We start from the raw sequence: 19,093 nt of genomic DNA, 5'->3' as shown, positions 1-19,093 counted from the left end.
TTTAATTAAGTATAAAGAATTCCAAGAGCCACAAAACTGTTCGTCCCCACAGCCATGTACAGAGGGAAAGTGCTTTATGTTGACCTCAAAAACAGGGTTTTCTAACATTTAAAATACAATAATATATTCATAACTATCAAATATATGATTTAAATTACAAAAAAGGAGTCGTGTCACTGATGTAATCATTTAACAGAAATAAAAGTAATGTATTTTGAAATAAAATAATCACACTGATGACGACATTTGACTTCCTTCCTTCCATTTCCTGATGATCGAAGTTTTTTTTTTTTTTTATTAAATGAAAATAATTACAAACATACAAGGCATTAACCAGTTAAGCATCTCGTATACTACAGTAAAGATTGAGCAGAATCAGCAATAAAAAATAAATAAATAAATAAAATAAATAAGTTAAAAAAAAAACATAACAAAAAAAAAAAAAAAAAAAAAAAAAAAAACTTAACGGGGCCATTTCAAATTAACTTAAATGTTTCAAGTAAAGTAAATAATTTATGGGCTTTCCTTTCCTCCACAAGTTTAATAGATTTACTTAGAAGACTCAACTCATTCCTCCAATGAGTCAAAATAGGTTTGATTTTATAATACCTGCATTTATGAATGAAAAACTTACCAAATAAAAAAAGAGAATTAAGTACAAAATCCACATTCTTATTTTCATCAAAAACACCAAAAATAATTGTCTTCACAGATAAAGACAATACAATTTCCCTGGACATTAGCCAGCTCTGCATTTCTCTCCACAAAAATTGGACTGGGTCACAGTAAAAAAAAGGTGTTCTAACGATTCAATGTTTTCGACACAGAAGACACAATTATTTAGATCGAAATTGAATCTCAATCTCAAGAATTCGTTTGTTGGGTAAATTTCATTTAAGATTTTGAAGTTGACTTCTTTTACTTTAGGTGGGAGTGGAAATGAAATGTAATTTTTCCTTATTTTCTTAATTGTTTCCATTTCAAAGTCCTTAAGTATGTAAAACCTTTTTACTGGATTGGGATAATATTTTTTAATCAGAAGATTCTTAATAACTTTGTTGTTGCATTTAAAATCACAAAAATCCAAACTTCAATGCAGAACTGACTAAGGACAGGGGAGACGGCAGAGTATCGAGTGTCTTCTCTAACCATTGCTCTCATAATACTGTCATGACCATTCTGTCATAATACTTAACATTACATTGAAGTTGGTATTTTTTACAGAATTCCTCATGTTGTAACATGTTTCCAGTCTCATCCATAAAATGTGCAACAGCCCAAATGCCCTTGGATCTCCATTCCTCTATATACACAGATTTTCTGCTGAGCCGTATGTACCTGTTTTTCCAAACTGGAGTATTATGTGGCGTAAAATTATGGTTATAGACTAATTTCCAATAGAGAAGTACTTGCTGATGGAAAGCAGAGAGTTTAATCGGTAATGAGCTACATTCAAAGTCACAGCGCAGGAGAAAGTCTATCCCACCCATTTTTTTAAAAATCATATTCGGGACAGTGAACCAAAATGAATTTCTATTTGTCAGATAAGACTTTAACCACTTCAGCTTCAGGACACCATTCATAATATCAAAATCAATCGCATTCAACCCCCCGTCCTCATAGTTTTTAACCAAATCAATCTTTCTTATATACTGACATCTATTCCTCCATATGAATTAAAAATTAACAGTGTTTATCTTTTTAATCATTCTTGTTGAGATGGGTAATGAGAAAGCCGGGTAAATAAGTCTAGACAAACTATCCATTTTCGATAATAACACTCTCCCAAAAATTGAGACATCCCTCTGCAGCCACCTATTGAGAATAGACTTACATTTGTCCACATTGTTACACACATTCATATTTTCAGTTGTTGCTTTATCTTTAGAGATAATAATCCCTAAATATTTAACTTCCTTTTTAATCTCTATGTTGTATAAGGAATGCGAATGATAATCATGTAATGCCAGAATTTCACATTTATTCATATTCAGCTGCAAACCAGATGCTTAAATTGGTTAATAAATTGCAGTGCTACGGGAATTTGCACTTCATTTTTTAGGAATAAAGTTGTGTCATCTGCTAGCTGACTTATTATAATTTGTCTGTCCATCATATTTAGACCTTCAATATGACTGGTTTTAATTAAAATAGCTAAAATTTCAGCGACCATTATGAACAGTAATGGTGCACACCCCTGTCTAATTTCCTTCCTAATCTCAAATCTAGAACAAGTGCCATATCCTAAAGCAACAGAGCTATTAATTCCATTATATAACATTCCAATCATATCTATAAATTTTCTTCCAAAACCAAAATAATCTAAAGTCTTTAAAATAAAAGAGTGTTCAACGGAATCGAATGCTTTTTAAAAGTCTAGAAATAAAATAAACCCCCTTTCTTGAACCATCTGATTATAATCAAGCAAATCTAATACAAGTCTAATATTATTATGAATAAGCCTTCCTTTCAGAAAGCCAGATTGTGTCTCACTAATTATAGACTGATGATCGAAGTCCATGTGAAGCAGGTGGCAAGGAACTCGACCGGAAGTTGAAGTCGGGTGGGGGCTGCCATCTTTTAGCAGAACTTCACTTGCGTTAGCATTCCCATTGACTCCCATTCATTTTGGCGTCACTTTGACAGCGAATAACTTTACATCTGAGGCGTTTGAAGACTCCATTTGTCCATTATTTATTTCTAAAGATGTATAAATGTATAAAGGGCTCCATTACCTTCTATGTTACATTATGGCCCCGTAGAAACAGTTTTTGTAAAAATAGGCTAACGATTGCGTCATAGCCACTCGGCTCTCTGTCGCATTACCGTGCAGACAGGAGGAGAAGCTCGCAGGCAATTAACTTAATATGGCGTACTGGCGTTACATTTTAAAATACTATACAAAATAATTAATCAGAATACTTACTCCTGCTCACTCACGACAAAGAACTCCCCGCTCAAGCTCGCCGTCTCTGCAAGATTAACGATGGCAGTTTGCACGCACAGCTACTAGAAGATTTACATCTGTCAGACAGGTTGCTGACGTCATCAAGCTTCGTTTGAGTCTGCGCGTCAGAAACGGAAGTGCTAAAAAACGCTAAAAATGGGCTTCACTTGTCTCAGTTGAGTTCCAATGGGGTCGCTGTGTCCATTTCTTTTACTGTCTATGATGTGAAGTCACCTCTCTTTTCGGTTATAAGAAATGTTCTCATTTATCTCATGATTTCATTTGAAGCTTTAAGTGGAAGTCACTGGTATGACCTTCTTATTGTTAGGGAATTGTAAAAAACTAGAATACAAATTGATTAAACTACTTAATTTAGTGAGTATACCCTGATTGACAACATGTGGTTTGATACCTTGTAGCAGGCATTTTTCCACGAAAATTGTCACTGTAAAGATCAGTTTGTTTATTTTCTCAATTTAGTCTCATGTAATAATTATAGCTGAAGAACAAGGATCTTTGGTCTTATGGATATGTCACTGGTGATTCATTGTGTCATGGGTGTTATGTGTTTTTTATTCTGTCACATTAAATAAAATAACGCACACCTTGCATGATAATAATTTTCCATCCATTGAATTCTGCTTCACCCAGGAGTTAAGTGTTAAAGGGTTGCATCATTACTTGTTTGTAACTGTTTATTTATTTATTTTATTAACAATTTATTTTCATTGTTATAGCAAATAAATGGTTGCGCAAATGATCTAACATAATTAAATCACACTTTTAACAAACCTGATTAAAACATAACCTCCTTATTTGTTGCATTATAATAATAATAATAATTATTATTATTATTATTATTATTATTATTATTATTATTATTATTAATCTGTAACTCTGACTATGTGCTGAAAAAAATCGGACACGGGAAACACGGGTCTAAACCGAGCGGCAACCTCCCGCTCTCTCTCGTGAAGCCAATAAGGAAGTGACTAAAACTGCAATTCATCGACTGGCCGCTTGAGGCTGGCTGCAGAAGAGAGTCAGTCCCATAGACTCCCCATGTTAAAATGCCCAACTTTACAGCAGAAAAAAACATGTTTACAGCCTGGTTCAAAAAATGATTTTGGTCTATATTGCTAATTTTGCCCTTCATGACAACGGTGAGGGGGTGAATTTTTTTATAACTCATCCGTTTAAATTATATTAAGCCTTAAAGTTCTGCATAATTAAGGGCGTGGCCACTTGAGTGACAGGTGGATTGCTGCTGCTAACAATGCCGTCGCACTATGTGGTCCTCCGTCCAGCGACGTGGGCCGGTGGCACTGGACCCACTCGGCCATCTTCTTGGGTAGGCGAGCGACGAACTGCTCCAGCACCACCAGGTCAATGACATGCTCCACGTCACTACCTTCGGCCAGTAGCCACTTGCGGCAGGAGTCCCGGAGCTGTTGGGCCATCGTGAAGGGCCGACAGGCTTCCCCCAAGTCCAGGGACCTGAAGCGTTGGCGATGTTGCTCGGGGGACCGGCCGACCCGCTGGATGATGGCCCTCTTGAGGTCGTCGAAGTCCAGGAGTTTCGCCACCGGGAGCTGTTGCACGGCCCCCTGGGCTTCGCAGGAGAGCAGGGGGATGAGGCGCACCGTCCACTGCTCGCGGGACCAGCCGCATGCTTCCGCCGATTTCTGGAACAGCTCCAGGAACGCTTCCGGATCATCCTGGGGCGCCATCTTGTGCATCGGCAGATGCATGGGCGCAGCGGGCGGCGCGGCGCGAACCTCCCGATCGATCCAGCTCTGGAACCTCTCGCGGTCCTCCTGCTGGGCCTGGACAATGGCCTGGAACCGCCTCTCCTGGTCGGTCCTCAAGTCCAGCAGAGCCTGGTGTTGTTCGCGGTGCAGGACCGCGAGGGAGGCGATGATGTCCGCAAGCGGCGACGAGGAAGGGCTTTGCATGGCGGAGGCGGTCCTTCTTCCATCCCGGCTTTCGGCACCAGTGTAAATGAGTTCAGAGGTTGAAAGTAAGAGGACTAGGGGTCGGATTTACTGCTGACGATTTTAATTAAACAAAACATAAAACAAAGATGGTGCCTCTCGCACCATAGACAGAAAACTCAGTCCGGTATGCATGCCGTTCACGCTCGTCAGCAGCGGGTCTCTTTCGTTTCTCCTGGCGTTAAATACTCTCTCCACGATAATTACTGAAACAAGAGACAGGTGTTGATTATTTCCGTTCAGCCCGCTCACTCAACGTTCATCTCCCAATTCTCTCTCCGGCTGCAGACTTCCCTAAACCATGCCTCCGCCTCCACAAACCACAAATAAGTAAATATTATAATATATTAAAACTGTTCTTATGAATATTCATGAGATGATACAACATATTATAAATTATTTCTGTCTAGCTTGTACTTATTTATACCATGCTTGAAACTTAGTATGACGAGCACTTCCTGTGTCTATTTGCCTCTTTAAGATGGATCACTTGATGTATTCCCCAATTGTAAGTCGCTTCAGATAAAAGCGTCTGCTAAATTAATAAATGTAAATGTAAATGAATGATTGGAAAGCTAAGTTCTAGGGCCTCTTAAAAGGGAAGTCTAGCCCACACACAGTCACCCAGGTGGGCATGAAACTTCACTGATGACTGCTACTCTAGTAATTGACCATTCTTATTAGCCACTAAGGCTGAGTTCCAGGGTCTCTTTTTAGGGGTATCTAAGCATCATAGCCTAACCCTGGCGGACACAATAGCCTAAGTGGTCATCTTCAGCCTCTTTCTGTCTAGAAAACTTTCTCTGTCTGCTCAGTTTGGACTTCTATTCTTAGACATACTTCACCAGCAACCCTGGACAGCAGGGGTTTGTGCTAGCCTACCATCCCTACTATCTCCTCTTGTCTTCCACTACTCCACCACTTTTCTGGACAGTTTGTTTATATTGCTTGATTAATTCCTGTTGAACATCTAGAATATGTTCCTTAAAGGAGGAGCTCTGTCAAACTGGTTTGCCTGGTTGCTGTTCCTGTTTCCCAAGAGATCAGTTTAATTTGTTTTCAGCTGTGTCTCCTTCACCCGTGTATATAAGCCTTTATGTTTCCAGTGTTCATTGTCTGTTGTTTATCCACTGTTGGATGTATCATTTGTGTTCTCAGTTCTGTTATATATATATATATATATATATATATATATATATATATATATATATATATATATATATATATATATATATATATGAAAGGGCAAATAGCATCTCAGGAACCACACTTCAGTGGTTTGAGTATTACCTATCAGATAGGTCCTTCAAATTATCTTGGAGAGGTGAGGTGTCCAAGTCACAACATCTAACTACTGGAGTGCCTCAGGGCTCAGTTCTTGGACCACTTCTCTTCTCTGTCTACATGGCATCATTAGGTTATGTTATTCAGAAACATGGCTTTTCATACCACTAATATTATGATGACACTCAGGTAGAGCCTCTCATCAACATCAAGAAGATCAAGCCCTTTCTTTGGGAACATGCTGCACAACTCCTTGTTCAAGCTCTTGTTCTGTCCAGGCTGGACTATTGCAATGCCCTCTTGGCAGGTCTTCAAGACAATTCTATCAAACCTTTACAATTCATTCAGAACGCGGCAGCAAGATTAATTTTTAATGAGCCAAAAAGAATACAGGTTACACCTCTGTTTATCAATTTGCACTGGCTTCCAATAGCTGCTCGCATAAAATTCAAGGCGTTGATGTTTGCCTACAAAACTACCACTGGATCTGCACCCATTTACCTAAATTCGTTACTTCAGACTTATGTGCCCTCTAGAAGCTTGCGTTCTGCAAGTGAACGTCGCTTGATTGTGCCATCCCAAAGAAGCACAAAGTCAATTTTGCGGACTTTTAAATTAAATGTTCCTCCTGGTGGAATGACCTGCACAACTCAATCCGAGCAGCTGAGTCCTTAGCCATCTTCAAGAATCGGCTTAATAACCATCTCTTCCATCTTTATTTGACCCTCGAACTTTAACATTCACTATTCTACACTATCTAATTCTATTCTTTAAAAAAATCTAACTACCTTTATAATATTTTTGTATTCTATTTTCTTTTAATTTATTATGCAATTGTGTGTGTGTGTGTGTGTCTGTGTGTGTGTGTGTGTGTGTGTATATATATATATATATATATATATATATATATATATATATATATAAAAGACCTCTAACACTAGCTTGCTCTATTCTTTTTCTATTCTATCTGTTTTCTTTTTATTTATTATATTATTTAAAAGCCCTTGCTACGTGTACTGTGTTAAGCTAACTGAGACTTGTTATTGCTTCCACTGTCCTCATTTGTAAGTCGCTTTGGATAAAAGCGTCTGCTAAATGAATAAATGTAAATGTAAATGTATGTATGTATAAACACACACACACACCCACACACCCACACACACACACACACACACACACACACACACACACACACACATATATATATATATATATATATATATATATATATATACAGGATTTGGCACCTGCCCACACTGCCATAAGCACCAAAAGTTGGTTAAATGACCATGGTGTTGGTGTGCTTGACTGGCCAACAAACTCACCAGACCTGAACCCCAGAGAGAATCTATGGGCTATTGTCAAGAGGAAAATGAGAAACAAGAGATCAAACAAAGCAGATGAGCTGAAGGCCACTGTCAAAGAAACCTGGGCTTCCAAACCACCTCAATGAGCGACACCTGCCCCACTCACCGGTCTCGAGTCCCACAGAGGAGATTGGAAGGATACAAAAGAGGAGCTACGACAGTGAAGGACGAGAGAGAACCAGACCTGGATTTTATTTTGTGTTTAGGTTTTGTTTGTGTGTGGCAGTTGTCCGTGAGGGGCTTTCGCACTGTTTTGTGTATATTTAGTTATTAAAGTTTCATGCAAATGTCCGCCGATTCCCGCCTCCTTCTTCCAGTGATTATGAAGTTTTTATATTATTTTATATTGTTACAAACATACTTTTCAGAAGGCCATCAATTCACTAAAACATTTTTTTTTATTGGTCTTATGAAGTATTCTAATTTGTTGAGTGAATTGATGGGTTTTTTGTTAAATGTGAGCCAAAATCATCAGAATTAAAGGAACCAAAGACTTAAACTACTTCAGTCTTTGTGAATTTAATTTATTTAATAAACGATTTTCACAATTTGACTTGAATTACTGAAATAAATGAACTTTTCCTCAACATTCTAATTTATTGAGACGCACCTGTATAGTATATGTACTACATAGTAATGTATATAGTAATTATATAGCAAGTACAGTATACAGTATGCTTTATCCAGTGTATGGGTTCCCTCAGCCTCAACCCTAACTCTGCTAGATCAATCCACAAAAGCAATATGTGCTGTCAGGTCACATACTTAGTATTTATATGTTAAGAGAAAAACAAACAAACAAAAAAAACACTATTTTATATTTTCTATAATTGAAAATGACTTGAAAACCACAAAAATATGATGACTTCATGTTGAATGTCAACTGTCAGACAGAAAATCTGATGGTGTTGAAAAATTTGACATTTCTTTCACAGAACATGCGTCATTAAAAACAACCTTGCTTTGATATATTTTATATATTTGAGATATTATTAAGTGCTGCTTTTGATAAAACAAGCTCTTTTTCATCCTTATTTTTTTTTTCATTTAACCGCATATAATTGAACCCTTATCTGTGGACACACTGTTTTAAATGTAGTGAGAAGACAATACATTTCAGAAATTTTATATAATAATGATCTAATTAAATTGAAGGTGATAATTGTGTTAAATACATTCTATTATTAATCCCTTATAATATTTACAATTGAAGATATTTTTAAACCTAATAGCAGTTACTGGAGATGTTTTGTCCCATGTCTTAAGAATCAGTGGCTGTCTAAAACACACTCTGAAGGTTTGTCTTTGAGGATCATTGATCAGAAAATGAAGAAATCCGAGCTGGTGCTGTGATCTTATCTCCCTTACTCAATTTCTGATCAAGTGAAGTTCGGTTTATTTGAATAGCGCTTTTCACAATACACATCGCTTCAAAGCAGCTTTACAGATTATAGCTGACACAGATATTGTGGTATGTACTAATAATGTATGTGAAAAATAATTACTTATTTTATGATGTAAATCCATAATCCTTTTTTAGTGCTTTAGTCGCCCAGTGAACAAAACAAAGGCAAAAACAATATAAAAACAATCGAAATTTTGGTGTTATACAGGAGGAAAAATGCTTTGGGAGACACCAGCCTACACTAAATAATTAATCACTGAGTTATGACAGTCACTTGGAACAGAGTGTGATTGTGCTCATCAGATATATAGTGGGAGCATCAAAACATCCGACTGGATCCTGAAGGATCTGGGGCCAAAATCCCACAGGTGAGAAAGAAAACAAAAAGACGTAGATGCCACTGGTTTCTTAATTTAGTGATACTGTTATAAAATGCTTCTCAGCTCATAAAGTGGCTTTGTTGAGAAAGAGGAGTGCCTGAGTTTGCCACTCTGTTGACTAAACCATTAAAGTCTACTCAATGACTCTTCCATTACTTTTCTCTGTGATGATGCTCAGGATTATCACATGCTTTTTCATTTCATAATTCCACAGCAACTGCTCTGCCATTATTTTCTTCTGCCTCCCATGCATCAGTCCTTGCAATTACTAGATGTAAATTACAGCTACCCATTTATCCAGAGTTTTGAGATTGTAATAGTGATGTTCCTGTGGCTCAGTGACCACTGTGTCAGCAGCGCAAAGGGTCGTGGGTTCAATTCCCAGGAAACACACATACTGATACAAAAAAAAGCCCTAATGCACTGTAAGTCACTTTGATAAAAGTATCTGCCAAATGCAATTTAAAATGGTCAGTTTAATGACAAAAATATGCTACTTTCTTTTTATCAAAAAACTGTTTTACTGGAGACACACGTCTCAGCTGTGTTTCAGAGGCTCGGGTGTCTCTCTCATCAACGTCATCTGTCTGTCTGTCTGTCTCTCTGTCTGTCTGTCTGTCTGTCTGTTTGTCTGCGCTGCATCCTCTCGACTGACCTCGTCAGAGGAATGCAGAGCACAGTATCATTAGGAGAATTGGTTTGGGGCGGTGCATCACGAGCAGAGCCCATCCACCACTGGAGGGATCAAATCTGTGCCATCTGACGCTCAAGGATTTATGGGTTTAGTCGAAATTGCTTTTCCCAGTGTGGAGATTAAGCTGCGTGTGATGTTAACAGGACAGACATCCGTGTTCGTTCAAGCTGCGCCACTAAAGAAAGGACTGAGGCTGGCTCCGGCTGCAGAGCGTGGAGGATGTGAACACTGAACAGGGATATGAGCACCATGCAGCTGGAGACTGTGTTTGTGTTCTTCTGCGTCTGTCTGGTGGGCGCCACCGGAAGAACGGCCCACAAAAGAGGTCACAGACCGGAGCCCTACAAGCAAAGCAGGTAATAATCCTGTTGTGAACGTGGCCTGTCGAGTGCAAAGGAATGAAATCAACTCTGATGGGAAATAGAGTTGTACTTTTTTCCACCAATGAATAGAGCAGAGAAAACAGATAAGTCTCTGAAAATGAGGATGTTTTGTTGTGAGTTTAAATTTGATGATATTCTTTCTGCCTGCTTGTTTAATGAAGGACTTCATATCAGTATCTGAAGCTTCTCTTTCATTCTTGTGAGTCGTACTCTTCTCATGTGTCCAGAATCATCCCTTAAGAGCTGTTAATCAGACAGCATATGGTGATTAACTGGGAGTTTCTCATCAGTGATCCTCGTCTAGTAGCTGTAAACCATTCAACTTGGTTTGATACCAAAGCTTCAAGCAGTTTCTTTTAAAACATCCTCGTCTCAGTCAAATGTGTCTCACTTTACACACACTTCTAAAAATAACGGTTCCAAAAGGGGGTTTTGCAGTGATGCCATAGAAAAACTATTTTTTTGTCTCCCCACCCTTCAAAATCGCTTAAGTGAGCAGTTCTTAAAAGACACATTATTTTCTTCATGTGAAGAACATCTAAAAAACATTTTCCACTATAAAGATCCGTTTGTGTAAGGGAAGGTTTCTGTGGATGTTCATAGACCCATGATGCCAATGACCAAACTTTATTTGTAAGAGTGTCGGATCCGGCGTGTGATTGTCATGATGTCAGACGAGTGTTGTGTCGTGGCAGTGGAGGAGACACACTGCTGCTTTGTTCTGGAGAACAGAAAGGATTTCTGCTGAGCGGATTATTAACCAGCTGCCGGTGAGCAGCCACAACCAGCAACATCACATCAAACATCACTTCACGCTCACAGATTCTCAGCTGTCATCTGTACATAATGATGAGCATGATGTGTTTGATCTGAGCTGAAGACCAAAGATGCTTTGAAACCGCTCAGATGTATGGGATGCACAGTCGCTGTACAACACAAGCTGAAAAAGATCAAAAAGTACAAATGTCTACTGCATTAAAGCAAACACTGAAGAATGTACAATAACACAGATGAAGAGCAGCACTCGTCAAACATCCCTGTCTGTTTGTGTGCTCGTTTTAACTATTTAGTCAAATGTGAGCAATACAAGTGCAGCACAATCAGCTCCATTGAAAAGCTGCCATCATGTTTACATGCAATCCACCGAATCAGTGCAGAAATGCAGGAGAAAGGTATGCAGATCCCGTTGATTGCTGATATAACAGAGTTTCATTTAATTCTCTTTATCTTGTAGATTTAGGAGAGAAACGACACGAGTGGATGGAGGAACCCACAAGTCTGGCAGGTACAACATAATTCAGTTTAGATCTTTATAGGATCTCACAGTCTTTTGTTAGTATTTCTCTTAAAATACTTTATGGTTTTATGGTGTCCATCTGGATTTTAAATGTATTTTGACTGCGGAGAGAAAAATAAGATACTTCTAAGATCATAATTTATCATTGCCATATTCTGTTGGATGTGTTTTTGAGTTCCTCGTCCACACAGAGCTTTGTCTCATAGTTCTACTCTTATTGTCCTTCTAGCCCAATCTTCAGAAGAAGTCCAGACATGACAAAGTCTCCTATGACCAAATCTGAGCAGCTGTTGAGGATAGATGACCATGATTTCACAATGAGACCTGCGTTTGGAGGTGAGCACGAGCCACATATAACATCCAGAGGTCTGCAGTGACTGCATGGACTTGTGTGGTTTGTGGTTTGACGGCTAACACACTGCAGACGTTTGATGCAACACATCTCAGAATGTTTGTCTTGCCATTATCTTTTGTATCTATGGATGCTTTTAATTGCTTAGTTCATGTTATGCTGTCCAACTCTACCTAAAACAATAGACACACATTTATGCATTTGTCCGGCTCTTTAGTTCAAAGGTATGCATTTATATCAGGAATCAAACCCACAGCAATGCTGCATGTTAAAAACACCCTCTTGATTCAGCCTCACAAGGCATTTCTACCGCAGAGAAGAGCATGAGTTTCTTTATGACAGAGGCATCATAACTGAGTGATGATAACATTACAACAGTCTTTTCATGAGCTCTTCAGCTTTGCCTTGTTGTGTGCGTGTAGGAAAAGAAAAAACTGAGCCGGGTGTCCAGATGTGAGACGGCAGCATTGGTGGTGACCCACTTGTGTTTGAGCGCTCGTGTCACAGACGATAGAGAGTCTGAGCTAAAATAGGACACAGATACTGCAGCATTAAATCCTGTCTGCTCACAGAAAGAGAGCACTGCGCTACTGTAATATCTAATGATAGTGATTTATGCTTTCATATTAATGAATAAAAATATAACTGACACAAGTGAGGAGCGAAAACACAATTTTTGTCTTTGCCTGTCCACATACAGGACCTCCGATTCCAGTAGGTGTGGATGTCCAGGTTGAAAGCCTCGACACCATCTCTGAGGCTGACATGGTGAGCGCTTGATTAAAAGCATGCCATTGTTGTTGTGAGTCTTTTGTCAATCTTTGAATCAACAGACATATTCACTGAAAGGAATCATCTCATTCACTACATCACTATCACTGCGTGTTGTTTTCTATAATTTAAAATATCAAAGATTGATGTGGTTTATGAAATGAAGTACAGTAGAGGTGAAAATACTGTTACTGTCTGTCACTGGTCAATTTTTTTTTTAGAGATTATAACCAACGTATATTTTGGAACTCTTGTTTTTACTAAAGAAAATAGTAATGCAATCAAATCAGTCATGTTTAAAGTGCTATTTCCTATAGCACTCTGTTGTTCAGTGGTTATTAATCATTAAATGTAACACTGATGTCATAATGCTTTGCGTCATGGTTAGCAACCTCAAGTGACTCTTACATCTGCTGCTTTCACCTTTTTCGCTTGGCTTTTAATTGATTTTAGCATCTGGTGTTTCTCCTCAGGATTTTACCATGACCCTGTATTTGAGACATTACTGGAAAGACGAGCGCCTGTCCTTCCCGAGCACCAATAATCAAAGCATGACGTTCGACAGCCGGCTGGTGAAGAAGATCTGGGTGCCCGACATGTTCTTTGTTCATTCCAAAAGATCTTTCATTCACGACACAACAACAGAAAACTTGATGCTACGAGTGTATCCTGACGGAAACGTCCTGTACAGTCTGAGGTGAACACTTTCATGACAGAAACAGTCACATATGTTAATGATCTCAGTCAATCATGAGACTCTCTAATCATCTGTGACTCTCTAATCATCTGTACCAAATGTGAATACAAAAGCAGTCATAAGAGTCAATTTTTTTAAATTGTTAATTGTTTAAATAAGATTCGAAGGCTGAATAAATTATCTTTTCATTGATGTATGGTTTGATAGGAGATACAACTATTTGAAAATCTAGAATCTGAGAGTGAAAAATCTAAATCTATATACTGAGAAAATCATCTTTAAAGTTGTCCAAATGAAGTTCTTAGCAATGCATATTACTAATCAAAAATACATTTTTAAAATATTTACAGTAGGAATTTTCCAAAAATCTTCATGGAACATGATCTTTTCTTAATATCCCAATGATTTTTGGCATAAAAGAGAAATGGATAATTTTGACCCATACATTGTATTGTTGTCTATAGATACAATTATATCTATCTGTGCTACTTATGACTGCTTCTGTGCTCCGGGGACGCGTATAGTCTGAACAGGGCCTACAATTAACACTCGGCAAGCACCAAATGAAGGTAACACCTGCCATTGGCGAGTTTAAGAAACAGTGTTACTTGGCCAATGACTTTTATATTAATTCTAACAATGTCTGAGATAAGCGTGATTATCAAAATGCACTGTAATTCTATAAATATGCCATCTGATTCATAGTAATGCCATGTAGTGTTTTCACATGAGCTGCTCGGGATAACAATGTTTCAGTGTCACGTTCACAGTAAACACAATCACTGTAAGTCATTTATAACATGCTTTAAAATGTGCATAAAATTTAAAACAATCTTCCAGAAAAAAAAAAAAATTGCAATTAGATGTGTTTGCCCAATTGTTTGTATGTATATAGCTGTACTGTCAGTCAGCAATGACATAAACAGCACAGAATAGACTTCTCCTCAACTCACATGTCTTACAATACAACAATTCAATCTCTTGTTCCTGCTTCTTTAAAGAAGAAAAAGGTAGAACATGTAAATCCAACAAAGGTGATACTCTTAAATACAAAAAAATGTCAATATATAAAAATAAAAAAATACTGAATACAGCCATATTTACGATTTCTCCACTCTTCTGGACGATGTGGTGAATCATCTGACTGTTGTGTTGTTGTAGAGTGACCGTCACAGCCATGTGTAACATGGACCTGAGTCGATTTCCTCTGGACACACAGACGTGCTCACTGGAGATTGAGAGCTGTACGTACACAAACACAGCACACATGTATCTATGTTGTCTTCTCTGACATCGACGTGAATGTGGTTTTGTTGAACTGAATAAATAAGCTGCATGTGGGCCAAATGTGCAGAGGCCAAGCCCTTTTTCTACTAAAGACAGTGATTTATTTGAACTACCAGCAGTGATGTGATGATGGGGGTTAAATGTGTTATTATTTCAGATGCGTACACTGACGACGATCTAATGCTTTACTGGAAGAAGGGCAACGAGTCGCTGAACACCGATGACAAGATTTCTCTGTCCCAGTTTCTCATCCAGAAGTTCCACACCACAACCAAGCTTGCGTTCTACAGCAGCACAGGTACTGTGAAGGTGTCACTTATTCACCCAGAGATTCAGGCCACCAGAGAGTGAGAGATCATCTACAGCTAGAGCCTGGAGCAGGAGCTAAGCATTCAAGATTCAAGATTTGTATTCGTCATATATACAATTATATAGAGCATATATAACCAGCAGTGAAATGTGAGTTAGGTTCGCTCCATGGACAGTGCAATTATTAAATAATACAACACAGATAAAATAATATATGAAAAAGAAATATGAAAGAAATAAGGGTCAATATAAGAATAAAACATAAAAAATATGTATATTCTAGAATTAAATGTAGAATAGAAAATAATGTGCATGAAAGATACCCATGAATTTACAAGAGGCAATGTGCATATGTGCATTATATTGTAGTCCTAAATGTTAAGATACTCAGGAATGTGCAAGAGTCAATGTGCAAACAGGTTGACACTGTCAGTATTTCAATGTGAGGTAGAGATTGATGAATAACTTACTGATAAAGTGAATGTTAAGTGGAGACATGAAGATGCTAAGAGGCTGGTTTAGGGTTTAGGAGCCTGATGGCCTCGGAGAAGAAACTCCTCCTGAGTCTCTCGGTTTTTGCCATCAGGCTACAGAAGTGCTTACCAGATGGCAGCAAAGTGAAAAGATGGTTACTGGGGTGGGTGGAGTCCTTGATGATTTTAACAGCTCTGCTTTTGCAGCGTTTGAGGTAGATGTCCTGCAGAAAGGGGACAGTAGACCCAGAGATGTTCCCATACCCATATATATCAAGGTTCTAGCAGCCTAGATCAAAGCTCCGTTCCAAAGGCAAACCAAGATGAAACATAAGTAAATGATGTGAAGTATTTATCTTACTTCATCTGCCAAATTTATTTCATTTTATTCACTCAGATGATCTCAATGCATTTTGACAGAAGTGTCCATCTATTCCCAATTAAACACACTTGAACCAGCTAGTCAAGGTCTTCAATAGAGACTTCCAGAGGAGCAGGACAGAACTGTAAGGGTATTGTAAATAACCTCTTTAATTGTGGTGTTCTTGCCAGCCCACTAGGGGGCCTCGATGAGTACTGAATAGACAAGTGACATGTAAGCGAGTAAGCGACCTTCCTCATGTAAACAAGCCAAATGCAGTATGGTTCTACATGGCTCTTCAATAGACTAAATAGAGATGATTAATGCCTCCTTGCAAATGCATTTAAGACAAGGACTGCACAAAGGATATGTTCAGTAAAACTCACCTGTGTGATCTCCTAACCTTCCCAAACTGTGTTTTTTCTTTATATAAACTCACTAATATCAGATGTTTCTGTACACTACTGTTGGTGAATCACTGGCTGATATCCACACAGCACCGCGGCTCTTGATTGAAGGCTTGGATCAGCCTACTCCATGTGGTTATTAAACCAACATGTGATCTTGTGATCTATGATATGAAATGCAAATGAAGTGTATAAAGCAGTTACAGTGTACATGTCAGCCCTCTTTTTAAATGCTCACATCAACGTTTCCACAGTTTCTTTAACAGCACTGTCTAAGGTTTGAAAATGATGTGCATCACAACACAATTCTGTGCACATTAATCCAGGTTTGTGTTTTCCAGGCTGGTACAATCGTCTCTACATACACTTCACTCTTCGGCGTCATGTCTTCTTCTTCCTGCTACAAACATATTTTCCGGCCACGCTGATGGTCATGCTGTCCTGGGTGTCCTTCTGGATTGACCGCAGAGCCGTACCTGCGAGAGTTCCTCTCGGTAAGATAAAACCGCTCCACATGGACATGATCAAATACAATTAAACATGTACTAATTATGTAAGTCAGTAAGTATTATATAAGTGAGTGTATTTTCATTTTGAAAGATAAAGCAATGCTGAGATCACGGGTTTGATTCACAGGGAATGCATGAATGTAATTAATTGTATACTTTGAATGCACTATAAATTGACCTGAATAAATGTTTAATTTGGACAAAAAACATCTTTAAAAAATCATGTTGTGTCCTTTGTTCAGCTGTAATATTCCTCAAAGTCACGTCCATGCACTGAATGCTGCTTTCACTCACAGGCATCACGACGGTTCTCACGATGTCCACCATCATCACTGGGGTCAATGCCGCAATGCCCAGAGTCTCCTACATCAAAGCGGTGGACATTTACCTGTGGGTCAGCTTCGTCTTCGTCTTCCTCTCTGTCATCGAGTATGCGGCCGTCAATTACCTGACCACGGTGCAGGAGCGCCGAGAGAGAAAGCTCAGGAATCAAGTAAGACCACTGTTTGCTTTCCTCTAATGCTGGTAAATTAAGACGATGAGAAGAAAGTGATCCCTCTGTGTCATGTTTGTCTCTCCTGTGTTTATGGCTTGATATTGCAGTTACCTTGCACGTGTGGAATAGTGAACCCAGACGGGGACATGATGATGACCACATGCTACAGTGACGTTGATCCCAACACAGCAGGGACTTATGGGATGCCTGAAAACGGCGCGAGGCAGGAGCGAATCTTGGCCCAGCTGACCCTTGCTGACAGCCAGAGGACGAGTCGTGTGAAGACGCCCCGGGGATACGTCAACGTCTGGATAGACACTCATGCCATAGACAAGTACTCAAGAGTGATCTTTCCTGCCGCTTACACGCTCTTCAACATCATCTACTGGTCCATCTACTCCTAACACCACAGCGGATCTGAGAGAACCAGAACATCATCCACTGCATCTCTCTGCCTTCTCCATCCAGGATCTCGAACTCTTCGTATTTTTAAGTGTTGCATGTTTTTATTATTTAACAAAAGCAACTACTTGAGTTGAAATATGTATTTAAATAATTTGTTATTCCTCACAAATAAAAATAAGAAGCCATTGGTGTGAAAGTCTCAGAATCAGAGGACTGAGTCCATTTCTCCTTCAAGAATGAGTAAACATTAGTTATTTTAATGCCTGTATTTACCAGGGACGTCAATCAGTGAAATTCTTTTAATTGTTATTTGCAAAATGTTGTTGTGATCACACATTAAGAAAACTGAATGATGTGCTTTTTTGTCAGTTTGTGTGAATATACAGTTTCCTTACACTTCATGGACATACAGTAACTTTACATACGTAGTCCTCCAATGCGCTCACATGAACCATTCTGCACAATATTGATATTTTCTTGGGTTGGGTGTTGGGTGTTTCTAAATCATGCAATCAAAATGATTCCCCTTACCCAACCCCACCCCTAAACCTCCTATCGCTATGACTTCAGCCAATCAGGTATCATGGTCTTAAACACCCTGATCTGGTAACTACCTTTACTTTCCTGCAGAGACCTATACTTGACAGAATTGGGCAATACTTTAACACGGTTGCCACAGGTTGCTTTTCATGTTCACGGGAGGGTTTTGTTGTGAAAACCTGGCAACCCTCCCTTCTCAGAAGAGTGCAATCTTCAGGAGCTCATGCTCGTGGGCAGACTGGTGTTACGGTTTAACTGGTGGTGACCATGTTACTGACCTCACACATTGCTTCCAAATGCAGTTTTTAACTTCCACATTCCTATTCATGATCATTGTGGTAGTTCATGAAGGCAGCATTAGGGAAAACAGGCAGAGACAATGGTAGCTTTAGCAACGTTAGCAATACAGAGAGTCAAGATGCTCTTTTGGAAAACAAAATATTGGGCGTGATGCTTACTTAGTCTGGAGTTTGCACACAAAGCGTTGGTATCAATCCCTCTTTCAGAAGCAATCTTTGCACAACTCCAGCGCTGAACTGACCCTTGTTTGTGAGGAAGTCCAGTGTAAAATGTTAGCTCAAAGTATAGGATATTTCAGTTTTTTTTTTTTTTTTGGCACATTATCTTTGAAAATGAAAGATAAAGTTCACAACCATGTCCTCAGCGGTCTATGGAGACTCCTGTGGTTCATTGGTGCATCCCAACACACGACACTTTTAATGTCTCTTTGGTGCT

At 38.8% G+C, this 19,093-nt stretch overlaps 1 protein-coding gene across 1 annotated transcript; it reads left to right on the top strand.

Moving 5' to 3' along the window:
• Positions 1 to 9,976: 9,976 nt before the first annotated feature.
• LOC127975809 (gamma-aminobutyric acid receptor subunit rho-1-like) lies at positions 9,977 to 18,003 on the top strand. The gene is made up of 10 exons (XM_052579797.1): positions 9,977 to 10,427; positions 11,689 to 11,739; positions 11,981 to 12,087; positions 12,804 to 12,871; positions 13,348 to 13,571; positions 14,733 to 14,815; positions 15,016 to 15,156; positions 16,750 to 16,902; positions 17,214 to 17,410; positions 17,521 to 18,003. Exons 1-10 carry the CDS (start codon positions 10,312 to 10,314, stop codon positions 17,815 to 17,817), a joined length of 1,437 nt encoding a protein of 478 aa, XP_052435757.1. The 5' UTR covers positions 9,977 to 10,311; the 3' UTR covers positions 17,818 to 18,003.
• Positions 18,004 to 19,093: the final 1,090 nt, after the last annotated feature.

This window comes from Carassius gibelio, chromosome B17 (assembly GCF_023724105.1).
Source record: "Carassius gibelio isolate Cgi1373 ecotype wild population from Czech Republic chromosome B17, carGib1.2-hapl.c, whole genome shotgun sequence".
NCBI classification, from domain to species: domain Eukaryota; kingdom Metazoa; phylum Chordata; class Actinopteri; order Cypriniformes; family Cyprinidae; genus Carassius; species Carassius gibelio.
The sequence above is the reverse complement of the archived record's forward strand: the minus strand, read 5'-3'. Positions and strand labels throughout refer to the sequence as shown.